Below are 19,050 nucleotides of genomic sequence, written 5' to 3' on the forward strand. Positions count from 1 at the left end.
CTGTTTTATCTCCTTCCCTTATTAAAAGCTGTAAGAGAGGATCCCTGGGTGGCGCAGCGGTTTAGCGCCTGCCTTTGGCCCAGGGCGCGATCCTGGAGACCAGGGATCGAATCCCACGTCGGGCTCCCGGTGCATGGAGCCTGCTTCTCCCTCTGCCTGTGTCTCTGCCTGTCTCTCTCTCTCTCTCTCTCTCTCTGTGACTATCATAAGTAAAAAAAAAAAAAAAAAAAAAAAATTCTTTCTCTATTTCTCCCCACCCCCAAAGGTTGGAAGAACGTTTTGTAAGTGGGGACTTGGCTGGCTCCATCAGTAGAGCATGCTGACTCTTGATCTCAGGGTCATGTGTTCAAGCCCCACACTGGGTGTAGAGACTACTTAAAAAAAGAAAAAAGTTTTACAAGATAAGAAGGCTAATAAAAGTATATTTTCTGTCTAAAATGCCAAAAGTACACATACCCTTTGATCCAGCATTTCTAAGAATGGATCCTAAAGAAACAATCACACAAGGAAGTATATACAAGGAAACTTCCTGTAACATTGTTTGAAATATCAAAAGACTAAAAACAACTTCTATATTAGTCTAGGACTGGTTAAATAAACTATGTACATTACAGGATGGAATGCCATGCAACTATTATGATAAAGCAAATCTAAATGTACTGATAGGAAACAATCTCCAAGACATGTTTTCAAGTAAAAAACCCAATGTATCGAATGGTATGTAATCACTTACATGTCAAAAAGAAAAAAAAGTGATAATACACATGTACATGTATGGACTACTTCCCAGGGACACGTCCAAAACTGGTACGGCTGTCCCCAAGACGAAGGAATAGAGGAGCACAAATGAAGTCAGGAAGACTTCTCATCGAATATACACTGTATGCCATTTTGCACTTAGAAAAATTTTATTTATTTATTTATTTATTTATTTATTTATTTATTTTTTATTTATCTATTTATTTATTTTACTTAGAAAAATTTTATTGCATACTTGCATTTTTTTTTTAATGTAAAGGTCATACAGATTCACTCAGATTCTGAACACACACTTTCTGAATGTGTAGCTGAATTTGACAAAACTTTTGTAGTGGATAATCACAGATCTACAGCTATCCAGCTGGCAGGAATATACTGTCTTAAGGTTAATTTACTTTGTCTTAGTGCCCAAATAGTCATGCTCTGAAATTATGAATTGGGAGTTTCACTTGAATGCCACCTTGTCAAGAAACACTTTCCTGACTCCTTAATTTGGGTATACCCCAAATGCATACTAGCTAGAATCAATTCTGAACATCTAATTAACATTATTAATTCATGTGTTCTCTTAGTATTCATAAAAACTCTGGAAGAACAATCTTTTTTTTTAAAGAACAATTTAGATAGCCCAAATCTGTCTTAAAAATTGCCCCAAGAAAGTTTGAAATACTGAATATTAAAAAACATATAACTTAAATGTTTTCCCCCACGGTCAAAAAAAGTTTGATTTCAAATATTTCTTTCTTATAAAATTCCCTCATAGAGAACAAAGGTCTTCAAAACGATTTCACTGATTTCAGAGCTGCGTTCAACATTGCAAAGGTCTTCCTAAAATTAATTATAAGGTTTAAAGATGAATGTTTTTGAATACTCCTCTAATTCACCCTCCCTTTTTATCTCCCCTTCCCTATATAAATAAAATCAAAGACAGCATTATAGTAGGAAAAGAATTCTCAATAGACTGAACCAGAAATGTTTGCATGGAAGCAACTGATTAAATAAATGTGAACAGGAATGTTTAAAGTTGACTGGCTGGCAAAATTCACAGCAAAGTAGTCAGGAATTGTTCTTGTGAAGCACGGAAGGACCAAACACCCCTACCCTCTTTTAGACCCATGGCTGCTGCCCCAAACCTCCACCAAAGAGCAAATAAGGAGCTAAGTCCTTAAACACTGAACAAAAACTGTTCTCTGGGGAAAAAATAAAATAGAGATTATAATAAATAAAATAAAGTTGATTGGCAAAGCCATCTCTTCTCCCTCTTGATGCTTCTCTCAGACAATTTTTCAGGGCTGGCAACATGCTAATGCATGCAAAACTGCCAGATGCAGAAATCAAGGCTGTAGAAAGTGATACTCAAGTTGTTTATTTGAGAACAAGGAGTTGTGATAAAAAGAAAAATCCCACTTGTCCTGAAGAAAATGTAAAAATTCCAGATCCTTCTAAAATCCTTTTCCCTAAAAGCCTCCTTTATGGCTAGAGTACTTAATATATCTATTAAACCATTATTATTAATCTTACCCCTGTGTTGTATAAGATGTTCTTCATAAAGGTAAGCTCCTGTCCTGGATGATTCAGAGTCCACAAAGCTCTGAAATATTCAAGTGGTTTGAACAGATCTAATTGTTTTCTGAACTGTAAGTATTTTAATAAGGAAGATTACTAGTTACCTTTTTTTTTTTTTAAAGATAGATTACTGCCTTCTCGGTTTTTCATTCCAGGTCAACAAAAAAGTATTATTTTCTGAGTCATTCCATTGAGGATGTCCATCTCATTAGTTCCAAAACTCAATTTGCCCCCACTGGGAATGAGGGGGAAAGAAACAGCTTAGAAAAGTCATGTGAACCAATTACTAGTAATGGAATTGAAATGGTAATCAAAACTCCCAACAAACAAAAGCCCGGGACCAGATGGCTTCACAGGTGTATTCTACCAAATATTTAAAGAACAATTAATACCTGTTCTTCTCAAACTATTCCAAAAAAACAGAAGAGAAAGGAAAACCCAATTTCATTCTACAAGGTCAGCATAACCTTATGATACCAAAACCAAAGACACTAGAAAACAAACACTTCAGGGCACCTGGGTAGCTCAGCTGGTTAAGCGTCCAACTCTTGATTTCAGCTCAGGTCAAGATCTCAGGGTCCTGGGATCAAGCCCCACGTTAGGCTCTTCACTCAGTAGGGAGTCGGCGTGAGATTCTCATTCTCTCCCCTTCACCTGCCCCTACACCAACCCACGCTCTTTCTCTCTCAAGTAAATAAATCTTTAAAAGAAAAAAGAATCCAAACACACTACAGGCCAACATCCCTGATGAATACAGATGCAAAAGGCCTCAACAAAATATCAGTAAACCAAATTCAACAATACATTAATAGGATCATTCATCATGATCAAGTGGGATTTGTTTCACTTGATATATGCAAATCAATGTGCTATTATCATATTAACAAGAAAGATAAAACTATAACAATCATCTCAACAGATTTAGAAAAAGCATTTGACAAAATATGACATCTGTTCATCATAAAAATTCAACAAAGTGGGTATAGAGGGAACATACCTCAACATAATAAAGATCACATATGACAAATCCACAGCTAACACCATAATATTGAAAAGCTGAAAGCCTTTCCTCTAAGATCAGGAACAGTACAAGGATGTCCACTGTCTTTTTTTTTATTTTTTTTTAAATTTATGATAGAGAGAGAGAGAGAGAGAGAGAGGCAGAGACACAGGCAGAGGGAGAAGCAGGCTCCATGAAGGGAGTCTGACGTGGGACTCGATCCGGGGTCTCCAAGATCACGCCCTGGGCTGTAGGCGGTGCTAAACCGCTGAGCCACCCAGGGATCCCGGATGTCCACTCTCACCACTTTTATTCAACATAGTACTGGAAGTCCTAGCTGCAACAATCTGACAAGAAATAAAAGCATTCAAATTGGTAAAGAAGTAAAACTGGCACTAATTGCAGATGACATATACAGAAAATGCTACAGACTCCAGCAAAAAACTGTTAAAACTAAGAAATGAATTCAGTAAAGTTGCAGGTTACAAAATTAATACACAGAAATCTGTTATGTTTCTACATACTAATAATGAAGTAGCAGAAAGGGAAATTAAAATAATCCCACTGGGACGCCTGGGAGGTCCAGCAGGTGAGCATTTGCCTTTGGCTCAGGGCCTGATCCAGGGTCTGGGGATCCAGTCTCACATTGGGGTCCCTGCGAGGAGCCTGCTTCTCCCTCTGCCTGTTTCTGCCTCTCTCTGTGTCTATCATGAATAAATAAATAAATAAAATCTTTAGAACAAAACATGGATGCCTGGGTGGCTCAGCGGTTGGGCGTCTGCCTTCCAGCTCAGGGCATGATCCTGGAATCCTGGGGATCAAGTCCCACATTGGGCTCCCTGCATGGAGCCTGCTTCTCCCTCTGCCTGTGTCTCTGCCTCTCTCTCTGTGTGTCTCTCATGAATAAATAAATAAAATCTTTAAGAAATAAAAATAAAATTTAAACAAACAAAACGTACCACTTAAAACTGCACCAAAAAGAAAGATGACAAAAACAAATGGAAAAGTTCACCAATGTTCATGGACTGGAAGAATTCATATTGTTAAAATGTCCATACCACCCAATCTACAGATTCAATGAAATCCCTAACTTAACCCTTTAAATCAGCATTTTTGTAACCTTTGGGTAAATACCTACTAGTGCAATTGCTAGGTCATAAGGTCTTTTCTTTTCTTTTCTTTTTTCTTCTTCCCTCCCCTCCCCTTTCTTTCTTTCTTTTTTATTTATTTATTCATGAGACACAGGCAGAGGGAGAAGCAGGCTCCATGCAGCAAGCCCGACGTGGGACTCCATCCTGGAACTCCAGGATTACGCCTTGGGCCAAAGGCAGGCACTAAACCACTGAGCCACCCAGGGATCCCAGGTATTTCTTAACTTTTTGAGGAACCCCCCAAACTGTTTTTACAGAGTGGCTACACCTGAATTTGCATTCCTACCAACACTGCAAGAGGGTTTCCCTTTCTCCATACCCTCACCAATACCTATTGTTTCCTATGTTAATTTTAGCCATCTTAGCCATTTAGAAGTTTAGAACTTTTAAAATTTAGGTATAAGTGTATCTTATTTTTCTCTTGTAAAAATGAATTTGTATAAAATGATAAAATGAAGACAAGTCAGGTTGAGGACTGATTATAAGTACTTCTGTGAAGGAACAAAGTGAAATGTCCCTGTCGTGTTAGTTTAAAAGAAAAGGTCTCGGGATCCCTGGGTGGCGCAGCGGTTTGGCGCCTGCCTCTGGCCCAGGGCGCGATCCTGGAGACCCGGGATTGAATCCCACGTCGGGCTCCCGGTGCATGGAGCCTGCTTCTCCCTCTGCCTATGTCTCTGCCTCTCTCTCTCTCTCTGTGACTATCATAAATAAATAAATAAAAAAAAAAGAAAAGGTCTCAAAATTCGAATCCTCACTACCTAAGTAGAAAAATGTTGTCATTTTAGAATGTCTTGAGCCAAAAACCACACATACACGCCCAATTCATAAAGTACAAGCAGTACTCCTATTAAATAAATAATGTGCTTTTAATATGCCTCAGGGCTTCTGTGTGTGTGTGTGTGTCTTTCTCACCTGGGCACAGGGCCAATTAAGATACCAGCTTAGGCTGTTCTTGGTTTTACTGACTTTGTATACCATAGTAATAATCCCAATCAAAATTAGGAGAAGCTTGCTTAGTCTACCAGAGACCACAATTTCAACTCAACATCAAGTCTGTGGTTCTTACTGAGCTGGACTTCTGAGAATCTGTTTTATAGTTGAGAGAAAAACCTGACATTGAGAATATCTAATGATAAAAAAAAGAAGAAAAAAAGAAAATGTTAAGCAGCAAGGACAGAGGGAGGAAGATACAGGGAGAAAGACAGCTGATAATGAAACTGGCTGCCTGAGTGTCAAAGATGATAACGGCTGGGAGAAACGTGGCCAGGCTGTCAAGTACTGATCTCTCAGACAAAAATATCACTCAACAGCCAGACTTCAGAATTAGAAGGGCTTGATATCTACTAAACAGGACATTTTCTTTGCCCATTGCTGAGGCCTAACCAGCTTTCACACGTCTTTGCTCACATGCCAGGGTCACTGGAGTCTTAACTTTCATATATAACTTGGTCTTTGTTCTGCACAGTTCTCATACAGAGAGCTTCCTCCGATTTCCTCCTAACCAGAAGTATAGAGAAGTGCGGTTCCCTTTGGAGGAACCAACCTGGCCTCCCCGCCTGAAACACTGATCCTGGAACCCAATTCTAAGCTCCTGAACAATTTCAAAGATCCCTTTATATTGAAATAAGACAGTCTGTTAAACCAATCTATACCTATTCATGCCTCAGGAAAAACGTTTTGCCCTCATACTTGCTTGAGTAATTTTTCTCTAGCAAATGGGCAAAATGACTATTACTGGACTACATTCAACTCATTTATTCCAATGACACATGTTGTTGGCCTCTTGGATATAGCCTGGTCTTAACAATTTGATACATATTTTCGACATGTCTTTCCTTAAAGCAAAGAAAGATTATATGTACAGACAGACAACACTTAATATAAGAATCTCTGACTGTACATATGCCCTTTTCTGTTCTTTGGAACCTGTTAAAATTTTAATAATTAACTTATAGCCTTTTCCTTTCATTACGTAGGCATTTTAACAGACACTTGATCATCCGTGATAAATGAAACCAAAACAAAAATAACCCATAAAAGATGACCCACTAGGGATCCCTGGGAGGCTCAGTGGCTGAGCGACCCTGGGGGTCCCAGGATGGAGTCCCACATCCGGCTCCCTGCAGGGAGTCTGCTTCTCCTTTCTCTGCTCTGTGTCTCTCATGAATAAATAAATCTTTATTTAAAAAAAAAAAAGATTACCTACTTGCAATAAGCACAAAGAAAAGACTGAGAACCCCTAACTTCCCAATTTAAGTTTTTTTTTTTTTATTTTATTTATTTATGATAGGCACACAGTGAGAGAGAGAGGCAGAGACACAGGCAGAGGGAGAAGCAGGCTCCATGCACCGGGAGCCCGACGTGGGATTCGATCCCGGGTCTCCAGGATCACGCCCTGGGTCAAAGGCAGGCGCTAAACCGCTGCGCCACCCAGGGATCCCCCAATTTAAGTTTTTACTGGAAACTTTGGTCCTCACATTAAAAACGTAAGTTATCTCAGCCTTAAATTAAAAGTGGAAGAGGAATTAGACAATAAATGTATTTTTATCATTCCCGGTCAAATGTTTTATATTCCATTGTGGATTGTTATACTTTATAATATAAATAATGTTGCATTTTATCCATAATATTCTTGATGATACCTGACAGGGTCTTCTCTGTGTCTCCATTAAAAGTGTTAATTGCTCAATATACGTTCGTTAAATTATCAAAAGAATAAATGGCATCTGATGAGCGAGACGACAAGGGTCGAGGTCTCCCAAATCCTTATATTCTACATTCAAATGCTCCTGGCCTTCTTTTCCAAAATATTTTATTCAAACCACAGAGACTCAGATGATAAAGATGACAACAATACTAGGGCAAAATGCTTCCCTTTCTGCCTCAAATACTCAGCTCTTTGATGATATCACTCCCTTTCCTCCTTATTCAGGCACAAGAGGTTTCAGGAAGACACTGTCCTCTCCTCTCAACAAACCGACTTGCAACTTTCAAACCTACAGAAGTACTGAACTGCCTTGTTCCAGAGCTAACTGACCTCACAGCATCTGTACTTCACCCAAATCAGGCCAGCATACCGCTGCAGTACGCAATGCTCTTTTTCATAAACTCAGAGTTTCTCATTTTGTGATTATGCTATGTGTATAAGTAGCAGCTTTCAGCAAAGGGAGGAATCAAAAAGACGAAACCGTCTTCCAGTAGCACCTTCCAGATAAGACTAAGGGAAACTTGAGACTTTTAAGCTCACAGAAAGGGTATAAATCTGTCAGCAGACATTCGTATTTGTGTACAGGGAGAGGAGGCAAGGGATAAAGAGGACTTTGACTCCACAGCACCCACCCAAAAGATGCTACTTTATGGATACCATTCTCTAACCTTCACCTCCCCGAGGCAAAACGGAGGTAAAAGTGCTTCCTAGTTGCTCTATCCCAGGAATTCCAAGGAACCACTGCTGATATCCTAACTGTAAAGTAAAATTAGATTCACTCCAAGCTTCCGCATTCATTAAGAAGTGCTGCCAGGCAGTCCAGAAATTCCCCTCCGGAGTCCCTTCGGCACCCCCCCCCCTGCCCCCGCCGTCATCCCGGAAACGTGAGAAACCAAGTATGCTGCAATCATGGCCTTTTTGGCATTGGATCCAGAATAAACTGTGTCTCGCTTAAGACTTTATTTAAAAAAAAAAAAAAAAAAAGACGACCTACTAGCAATAAGCACAAAGAAAAGACTGAGAACCCCTAACTTCCCAATTTTTTACTGGAAACTTTGGTCCTCACATTAAAAACATGTTATCTCAGCCTTAAATTTAAAGTGGAGGAGGAATTAGACAATAAATAAATAAATAGTTTTTCCAGTGAAAAACAAACAGCCAAAGAAGTTCTCAGGTTTCATTTATCCAACACAGCTATCACAGACATACCAGGTAGAGTGATCGTTTCCAACCTTATTTAATGATAAAATACACACCCAGCAGAAAACCTCTAATCATACATAATTATAACCATACCTTCAGGTCAGCATTAATGCCATGGATGGAAAACAAGGGCCTAAGGGTTTTTTCACAATAGGCTCGGGATTCTGAGCAAAGATTAAGTAGGTAGTAAAGTCACAATTCTTTAAGAGAAAGAAGGCACAGGTACATAGTAAAAACTCCTACATACCCAAAACTGTTCTAAGCACTTTACCTGTATTAAGTTATTTTAAAAAATAATAAGGGCAGGGGATCCCTGGGTTGCTCAGTGGTTTGGCGCCTGTCTTTGGCCCAGGGCGTGATCTTGGAGTCCCGGATCGAGTCCTGCCTCGGGCTCCCGAGCCCGGCATGGAGCCTGCTTCTCCCTCTACCGGGTGTCTCTGCCCCTCCCCCATGTCTATCATGAATAAATAAATAAATCTTTAAAAAATAATAATAGTAATAAGGGCAGCCCCGGTGGCCCAGCAGTTTAGTGCCGCCTTTCAGCCTGGGGTGTGATCCTGGAGACCCAGGATCAAGTCCCGCGTGGGGTCCCTGCATGGAGCCTGCTTCTCCCTCCTCCTGTGTCTCTCTGCCTGTCTCTCTGTCATGAAAAAACAAATAAAATCTTTTTTTTTTAAACAAATAAAATCTTTAATAAAAAAATAATAATAAATAAAAATTAGGGCAGCCCGGGTGGCTCAGCGGTTTAGCCCCACCTTCAGCCCAGGGGCGTGATCCTGGAGTTCCCGGATCGAGTCCCAAGTCGGGCTCCCTGCATGGAGCCTGCTTCTCCCTCTGCCTGTGTCTCTGCCTCTCTCTGTGTGTGTCTCTCATGAACAAATAAAATCTTAAAATAAATAAAGAAAAGAAAATAAAAAAGCTACTTTATACTCACCAACAACCCTGTAAGATTAATACTATCAATCCCCATTGTAGGGAACTGGAAACAAAAGAACCAAGAGGCTAAGCAACTTGCTCAAAGGCTCACACATGGGGGGGGGGGGGTGTCTACACTGCCTCCGATTTCAAGGGCGTCCGGGTCGACGGTGTCCCCGGTTTCACCAACATTCACCACAACCACGCCCAGCAAAAATTTCTGGAAGCCTCTGTGCCCCTGCCTCTCCTTCCACACGACCTTCCCTTTTGTTTTCCGCTTGCGAGCTACGCCACGTTCCTTTAACCTCCTCGGAAGGCCGCAGTCAATCATGAAAAATCGCGTTCGTTCGACGCACAAACTCGAGCCCAGGTTCCTCAACTTCTCCCCTGATGATGCTCTTTGAAATCGTGTGATGCAGGAGGTGGGGGGCCGGGCCGGGCCGGCGGCGGCGGGGTGGGAGTGGGGGTGTTCCCCCGAGGGGAAAGGAATGCAAAGAACATTACCACACGAGCGACAGCTCTAAGAGGAGGGATGCGGGAACGCTCGGAGCCGGGAGCATCCGCGCCGCGATGCCCCCTACAGAAGCACCTGGAGCCCGCAGGGCACTCGGCGGCCTCCCCAGGAGGGACCTTGCCCCGGAGCCGCCGCCCCCGGGTCACGGCTTCCGGCGCGGCGGCAGGTCCAGCCGCGGGTCCGGCCATTTCTCGGAGGCCGCGGCGGGGCAGCGGCGGGCAGCGGCGGGCGCCCCACCACCTCCGGCGTCCGCTTCCCGGCCTCAGTCCTCCGTCCGGCCGGCCGGCCGGCCCCCGCGCCTCAGGCCCCGCCGGCCCGCGCCGCCCACCTCGAGCCGCCCCGAGCCCGCCCGGGGACAGCGGCGCGGCCGCCTGACCCCTGACCTCGCCCGCCCGTCGCCTTACCGGCTCCGCAGCCACCTGACGAGGCGCCCCCGCGCTGGCAGCTCCATATCCCGGGGGCCACGCCAGGCCGCCAGCCCCCTGCGCGCCCCGTGATTGGCCGACAGGGCCGCACTCGCACGTCCCTATTGGCTGGATCCCTCGCATTCCCGTAGCTGCGGGCACGCGTGGCCGGCCGACGGCGTCCCCAGGCCCCGCCCACCCCGAGGCCACGCTGGAGGCGGGGCCGTGATGGGGCGGGGCCACACTGGGGCGGGGCCACACTGGGGGCGGGGCCACACTGGGGGGCGGGGCCACACTGGGGGCGGGGCCACGGGGCCTGGGCTGGAGCTGCAGCCCGCCGAGCCCTTGCTTTCCCGCGTCCAGCTGTCGGAGCGCGATTCGGATTCGGAAGCTCCCACGGCGCGGGCTGTCCCGGGACAGAGAAATTTCCTACGGTAGTCAGCCTTCTGCCTCACTTTACGTACTGGCAGTCGAGCCTCTTGTGTCCGTAGACACTGCTCTGCGAGGGTCGGCTCCGCTCTATAGAGTTTAGCCAACCTGGCAGGACCATCTCCTCTCGTCCCCGGAGCCACACGTGGTTACCTGCTGCCTCATCAAAAGCCACCTACGTTGGACCCGCCAAACATCAGCTGGCGCAGCCAGTTCCACCGCATCAGAGGCCCTACCAGTCCGCATCCTACCAGTCCGTCTCGCTTCTTGCCCGCAGGCTTGATCTCTAACTACCTAAAAGCAGTCCCACTCCAGCCCCAGCCTCAACCTCAAGCCTCAGCCTTGTCCCGGAGATAATGGCCAGACTAGCAGTGCTTTAGAGGGAAGAAAAATGGACAAGCCACCCTAATTTTCTACAATGTCCATTAGAGCATCCGGACACATTCTTAGACACGCCCCTGCAGCTTACGTTAAAGATAAACAAGCTTTTTTAACCAAATTGGAGGCCCAGAGAGGAAAAGAATAAACCCCTCCAACTTCTTTCTTCATGTAAAAGCTGCTAGGAGAAAATCTTATTAGATAGTGAAAAGAGCCCAAGCGAGGGTGATAGGAAAGTGAACTGCGAAAAGGAAAATCCAAATCAAGTACAAACTAAAAAAAAAAAAAAAAACAACAACAACAACAACAAAATAACAACAACAACAAAAAAAAACCTCAGGGATCGAAAAATTGAGCAGAGCATCATCAGTTATCTGATACAGGCTGGTTTCCATACAGAATTTCTCCTGGAGAGAAAAAGAAAATGTACAAATTAGTTCGGAGAATCTCTCAACAAAACATCTGGGCAGTTTCAGAAAGGCCTAATGAAGTCCATCCAGACCAGAACCCTTCCTTTTGGGAACCTCTGCTGCAATGAGAAAGTAAAATGACTGCAGCCATTCTTGTCACCCTACCAGGTCCGCTCAGCTGAGCAACCTTCTTGGGCTTTTGCCTAGTTGCTGGCTACTTACTGAGCTCACAGTGTGGAGCTTCGTCCTTCTTAGGTTGCTTCTTCATTATGCGGAGTGGATTTGACTTTTCTCGGTGTCAGCTCCTGCCTCTATATATGCAGACAAGTGCGCCTCCCTTGGTTAGATAAGGGCACTCGGGCTGCCCTGAACAACACCACAAAGGTAGAGACAAAGCAGGGAATTTCAAGAAGCAAGCCACACCCCTCAAAGCCTGCTCAGATTTCATCTTTGACCTGCCATGAAAAGGGGAGCATCATATATCGGCCACTCCTGGATATTAATGAACAATTAATTGAGTTTGAAAACTTTTATTCTAAGATTTCATCTTTGATCCATTTGCCAGGAGCTAGAGGCCAACCTGTGAGTGCCAGGGGATGAAAGGGGTGGAGTAAAAGGAATTGCGTTCCTTCAGGACGTCACTCCCCTTACCGTGAAGCTCGTTGGGGCACTTACACCAGGCCAGCCTGTGTGCAAGGACTCTGCTCCCCTAAGGTGTAGGCTGAAACCAATTAACCCCAAGCCCAACAGTCTACTAGTATTTTCCATAGGTACGTGCAGCATTGATGCAATTACGAGGAGTCTCAGAGTGTGAATAAAAATGCTGCCTGGTCTATTCTTTGGGATCTGAGGGACCTGCTGGCATCAGCCTGGTCAATCAGTAATCCACAGGCTGACCATAAAGCCATGCAAACCCAGGACTGAGGTGCCTGCTGGAAAAGAAAAAGACGAAGGAAAAAAAAAAAAAAAGAAAAGAAAAAGAAACCCTTAGACTGTAGAAAAACAAATCCAGAGCAAGTCCAGAATTTCTCAATCTGGGAGGAAGGGAACTGAAAGAATGAGGAAATAATGCCTTTGGCAAATAATTTAGTAGGCCAGCTGGAGGCACAGGTAGAAAGGAGACAGGAGGGGGAAGTAAGGAGAATGAAGTGGGATACTGGGAGGAAGAAGTTGCTGCCTTCAAAGGTTTTCTGATAGTCTTAAAGAAAATCTGCCTAGGGGTGCCTGGGTGGCTCAGTTGGTTAAGTGTCTAACTTCAACTCAGGTCATGATTTTAGGGTTCTGGGCTGGAGACCCAGGTCCAGCTCTCCACTCAACAGGAAGTCTGCTTCTTCTTCTCCCTCTGTTCTGTCTCACACTCAAATAAATAAATAAATAAATAAAATTTTTATTTATTTTTTTAAAAGACTTTATTTATTTATGAGAGACACACAGAGAGAGAAAGAGAGACAGAGACACAGGCAGAGGGAGAAGCAGGATCTATGCAGGGAGTCTGACGTGGGACTTGATCCCGAGACTCCAGGATCATGCCCTGGGCCGAAGGCAGGTGCTAAACCACTGAGCCACCTGGGAAAACCCAAATATTTATTTTTTAAATTTATTTATTTTATTTTTTAGATTTTATTTATTTATTCATGACAGACACAGAGAGAGAGAGAGAGAGAGAGAGAGAGAGGCAGAGACACAGGCAGAGGGAGAAGCAGGCTCCATGCAGGGAGCCTGATGTGGGACTCAATCCTGGTCTCCAGGATCACACCCTGGGCTGAAGGTGGTGCTAAACCGGTGGGCCACCAGTGCTGCCCAAATCTTTAAATAAAAAAGAGAAAATCTGCTTAATATCATAAAGGCATATGCAAATAAGTATGCTAGAAAGAAATATCTTAGACTGGAAAAGAAAGAAAAGAGTAATAGATTAGTCAAAGTAGGCTTCCAGCAAGTGGCTCTGCTTCCTACTGAGAATAGCCACATGGTTAGTTTCTAGAAGGATCTCTGGATCTCTTGCCCTCGACCCAGATGAAGATCTCTTTGCTCCAGGATCCACAAACACTACAAGTCATATCATTACCACTTGACCTCTCCTTGTCCTTGTTTTACCTCAGACAGGATTCCTAAGGCAAAACTGCCTTCAAAGGGGGTTGGGCACCAATTTGTCCTCCTTCACAGGAAAATGGAAGTACATATGAAATCATCCACCGAATAAAATGTTGGAGGAAAAGCCCTATCTTAGTTTAGGGATTCCAAAAAATAGGAATGGATTTTACAACAAAACTCTACCAAAGCTCCTGTTTCCTTTACTTAGCAATTTCTCCCAACATATACACTCCACTCCTGTCTTCCAGGTCCGCAATTCTTACTGACAACATTGATTAAATTCTTGTTATGTATCTGTATCAAACATCATACTTAACAAACATGAATTATCCTCACAATAGATTTGTGAGGCAGGAACTATTTTTTGCAATGTAAGAGCCTAAGTCTTAGGGAGGTTTCTTTCTTGCCTAAGCGCACACAGCTAGTTAGTGGGAGAGCCAGGCTTTTTTTTTTTTTTTTTTTTGAGAGCCAGGCTTTGAACATAAATCTGTTCTTCAAGAACCAGCACTCGACTACCATACTATACGGCCTCTATTATGTACACCTGAAACAATTCCCATTCATTCGAATCTAGCTTGACAACAATCTTCCGTAAAATCCTATCATAAATTCCCTGAACATTACCACATTAACCAACTCATTTCTGTATCCACGTTAATATGTATTTGCGTCATGTGTGCCCTTCATTGAAATAGTAGACTCTAAAAAAAAAAAGAAAGAAAGAAAAGAAATAGAAGACTCTTCCTTCCTTGCTTACCTTCTACTCACTCTCCAAGTATTCTTTTTCATTCTCTTGTTTTCCTTGAGACAGCTGCCTGGAATTAATTCCTCCCAGCCTTCCCCTTCCTTACCTGCTAAACTTTATCATCATCATCATCATCATCATCATTATTTAAGCTTCGCTTAAAATATTCGCTTCTGTGATGCATTCCCTGACTCCTCCAGGCAGCATGAGCCTACATTTTGTCTTCTACCCAAGCCCTTCTTACTCTACTCTAGCACTGGCTCATTCTGCATATATTTATTGAGGACCTACTATGTGCAGCCATAGATGGGATGGTACAGATACAAGCATAAATAAGATAAGCACAGCTCCTTACAGAGTTACTGTTTTTGTACGTTCTTCTCCCATTAAATTGTAAGCTTCTCAGTTGGGGTGATTATCTTATCCTTGTACATCTGCTGCTAACAAAGGCCCAATATACGGGAGATGTTTCATAAATGTATTAGCCCACTTTTTAATATGTCATGGATGACATAGTGCCTGACAAGGCATTACAGAATAGTAATTGGGATATATCTGTTTATATTTATGTATCTACTTCCAAAGCTGAGTCTTACCTATCCGAAAAATATTTCTCTCTTGATTTCTGCCAGCCTTGCAAGGCGATTCCTGTGATAAACGCTGGAATGCACAAGCAGGTCCCCCTTTGAGAATGAAGGACTTGTGACCCCAGCTATTTGAAGTGACGATGCTGCTGGCAGGTGGCCCTTAGCTGTCATGTCATGCCGCTTTCTCAGGCAGCCCACACGGAATGGCTGATCTATACGGGAGGATAAAGATTCATCCTTCTCATCCCAACCAGGGACGCTCTGAAGGCCGGCTGAGCCCTTGTCCTGTGTCACAACCCAACTTGTCTTTCTGTGCAGATTTGCTTCCTTCCCTTCCCTTACTGGTGATCACAAGATCACTTCCTAATAAACCTACTGCCTCCATCTGAGCTGGCTTCCCTTCTTAATTCTTCCCGTAACCCAAAATCAGTGTCTCGGAAAAAATGATCCGCACTCACTCAACTTCCTGAACATTCATTTATTTTTCCACCCTTTGTGATCCACCCCAGAAATTACTTTCTTGTACGCTGATACCATCATTAGCCATTTATGGTCGGAACCCACAAACTCTTCAGCTCTTGCCACGTTCAACATGATGTACCACTCCTCTTCCAACTCTTTCTTTGGATTCCATCATGCTGTGTTTGCTGGGTAGTTCTTCTCGTTGTTTGTTTGTTTTAATATCTATCTATCTATCTATCTATCTATCTATCTATCTATTTATGAGAGAGAGATAGCACAAGTGGGAAAGGCAGAGGGAGGGGGGTGGAGAACCTCAAGCAGATTCGGCACTCCTCACTGAACATGGAGCCTATCACAGGACTGGATCGTACAACCCTGAGATCATGATCTGCGCTGAAACCAAGAGTCATACACTTAACCAAATGCACTGCCTCGGTACCCCTAGTTCTCCTATTTGGATTGCTCTTTCTCTATTTACTTCAATTGCTATTTTCCCCTTCCTCCTATTCCTTAGCATTCCTCAGGTTCAATCCTTAGTCCTCTAACTCTACAAAATCTCTGCAACTTCAATGTAATAATACCAAGACCCACCCAGCATTAGAGATATTTATGGAACAGGTTGGAATAATGGAAAGAACAACCTATTAAGAGTAAAATAGACCTGGATTTCAGGTCTAGCCAGCTGGGAAACCATGCGTATGTTACTAAATCGGTGTGTTTCATTTCTTTATCTGAGGTGGGTATGATACCAACCTCATGAAGACACTCCCTCTGTTTTCTTGTTCCTCAAATGTACTGATATTCTCTCTTGCTTCCTCATCTTTTCCACATGCTGTGCTTCTGTTGGAACATTCTTGTGTTATGCATCCTTCGCCTGGCTAACTCCTACTCACCACTGAGGTCTCACTTCAAATGTTCCTTCCTCCAAAGGCCTTCCATGAGCCAGTGTCTGAGTGAGGCATGTTTTCTATGTAGTTCTATGATGCATTATGCTGTTTTCTTCCTTTTCCCATAGCCCTACCCCCATTGAATTGCTTTCGCTGTTTGCATTTCTTCTTGAGAACCAGGACTCTTTCACGTTCACTTCCCTATCCTCAGGGAGGACTCCAAGACTGTGCTAACACACTTTTATAACCATAGCACCATTTCACCTTCTTATAACATTTTTTAAATTTTTATTTATTTATGATAGTCACACACACACACAGAGAGAGAGAGAGAGAGAGAGAGAGAGGCAGAGACATAGGCAGAGGGAGAAGCAGGCTCCATGCACTGGGAGCCCGACGTGGGATTCGATCCCAGGTCTCCAGGATCACGCCCTGGGCCAAAGGCAGGCGCTAAACCGCTGCACCACCCAGGGATCCCACCATTTCACCTTCTTGACAGTGATTCCCAAGAGCCATTATTCCCTGCACCCTCTTTCCCTGAGCAACAACCGCCTCTTGGACTTTCTCCCTGGTTGTCCAGCTGGAGAGTCAACATTACTATATTCCCGACTATCCTCCTTTCTCTTCAAACTAGGTTGTTCTTATAGTTTCCCTACATTCCCAGTATCTAGGACTTAAAAACTGAAAGTCATCATGGATTCCTCATCTTCCCTCACACCTAATAATGCCCCTTACTGTAGCCTATCTGCACAAAGTCAGTTGTCCCCTTCTATTTCAACTTCTACCTTCTTGCTTGGGCTTCTACAGTGCTGACCTCAACAGCCTCAATTTCTTCCAATTAACCTATTTCTCTTCCCCACTTAGAAACCTCCTATTGCCTACAGAGTAAAGAAGGAAAAGGGAGGTCATATTAACTGGGTGCCATCTCATGCCCTGTGGAGGACGTTTTACACACATTATCACATTCAAATGCAGAATAGACTTTTCATCAGACATTCAAAGTCCCCCCCACCATGGTTCCAGCCTTCTTTCCACCTCATCTCCCACCTCTCCACCATGCAAACCCTGCAGTCCAGCTGAATTTCATATTCTTTCTTCCCAAACACGTTGCCTGACCCTATGCTTTGGCTCCTTCTGTTACCTCCACTCACAGTTCTAGCATCCACTTTTCAAGGCCTAACTCAAATGCCATCTGCTCCTTATTTCTCCTGATTCTCACAGGAAGTGACTTCTATTGCTCCTGAATCTTTGTGGGGGGTTTTGGTTCATATTTTTCCTTTTATTAATTATTTGAGTTTATTCTCTAATTTCTCTCACTAGATTATGAGCTTCATAAAGATAGCTATATATACATTATTTTTTTCTTTCTTTTTTTATTATTATTTTTTTTTATGAGAGTCACAGAGAGAGAGAAAGAGGGGCAAAGACACAGGCAGAGGGAGAAGCAGGCTCCATGCACCGGGAGCCCGACGTGGGATTCGATCCCGGGTCTCCAGGATCGCGCCCTGGGCCAAAGGCAGGCGCCAAACCGCTGCGCCACCCAGGGATCCCTATATATACATTATTTTATATCATTCACCGCACCTAGTGATATACTTAGCACATCCTTAGCACCCAATGAACATTTGTGATGTTGAACTTTAGCTTGGATTTGACTTTACATACATGTAACCTGTAACAGAGCTTTTCAAACTGGGTTTCAATCCATCTTACTGAATGATGAAGTTGATTTAGTGAGTCACAATCACAATTTTTATTTATTTATTTTATTTTTAAAATATTTTATTTATTTATTCATGAGAGACACACACAAAGAGAGGCAGAGACACAGGCAAGAAGAATTAGGCTCCATGCAGGGAGCCCGTCGCGGGACTCCATCCAAAGGCAGACACTTAATCACCGAGCCACTCAGGTGTCCCACAATCACAATTTTTAGAAAATGAAATGGGAAACATCAAAGGATTGTCACAAGTACTAAGGTAGGTATTACTTTGCTAAACTTTAATAATGTGTGTGTAGTTGCTTACGGTAGCAGTCAAAAAAGGTGAAAAAAATGCCACTGTAATACATATGCATTGTTTCAGTCAGTCAGCTGATTACAAGCTCCTTTTTCTTTTTAAAAAAGATTTTATTTATTTATTCATGAGAGACACATAGAGAGAGGCAGAGACACAGGCAGAGGGAGAAGCAGGCTCCATGCAGGGAGCCTGACATGGGACTCGATCCCGGGACCCTGGAGTCACGCCCTGAGCCCAAGGCAGACACTCAACTGCTGAGCCACACAAGCATCCCAGAAACTCTACAAATACTTAAGAAAGAAGATGAAGAGCCATAAAATAGGCCTGGGAGTTAGAGCCTGAAGACCTTCATTAGTGGTTTTGCTCTGCTCTTTATTAGCTGTTGTGATGCTCAATGAATTGCTTGATTTCTCTGAGCTTCAGTTTAACTAACAGAATAACATATATCCCACTTCACATAATCATGTTAAAATTAAGTTTTAGGGGCATCTATGTGGCTCAGTTTGTTAAGCATTTGCCTTTAGCTCTGCCTTTAGCCTTTAGCTCAGGGTCCTGGGATCGAGCACCCCTGCACCTCACCCCAGTCTGCTTCTCCCTCTCCCTCTGACCCTTCCCCCATTCAAGCTCTTACTTGCTGTCTCTCTCAAACAAATAAATAAAATATTAAAAAAAATTAAGTTCTATATACACACACAAACAAGATCATTTTGTGAAGGATAAAAATGTTCAAAAGTTTTAGGGAAAATTTTGCATATGTTATTCAGTAAACAAGTGAAAATTGACATGGTACAAATTATACAGTTAAATACCCACTCGGGAAGGAA

The 19,050-nt window shown here is 43.3% G+C and overlaps 1 protein-coding gene across 5 annotated transcripts in view; it reads right to left on the reverse strand.

Moving 5' to 3' along the window:
• SLC11A2 (solute carrier family 11 member 2) overlaps positions 1-11,732 on the reverse strand; it is a 62,010-nt gene extending 50,278 nt beyond the window's left edge. For 4 of the 5 annotated variants that reach the window (XR_008665974.1, XR_008665975.1, XM_055336986.1 and 1 more), the window contains exon 1: positions 11,659-11,732. Coding sequence is in view for 2 of the 5 variants with exons in the window: in XM_055336986.1 (XP_055192961.1) it covers positions 11,659-11,704 (46 nt within the window). In the remaining 3 variants the exon portion in view is untranslated. Of the gene's footprint in view, positions 1-10,219; positions 10,340-11,658 lie in introns of those variants that run through there. The other variant, XM_055336988.1, reaches the window with a different exon arrangement.
• Between the last annotated feature and the right edge of the window lie 7,318 nt (positions 11,733-19,050).

Source organism: Nyctereutes procyonoides, unplaced genomic scaffold (assembly GCF_905146905.1).
Source record: "Nyctereutes procyonoides isolate TBG_1078 unplaced genomic scaffold, NYPRO_anot_genome, whole genome shotgun sequence".
Classification (NCBI taxonomy): Eukaryota; Metazoa; Chordata; class Mammalia; order Carnivora; family Canidae; genus Nyctereutes; species Nyctereutes procyonoides.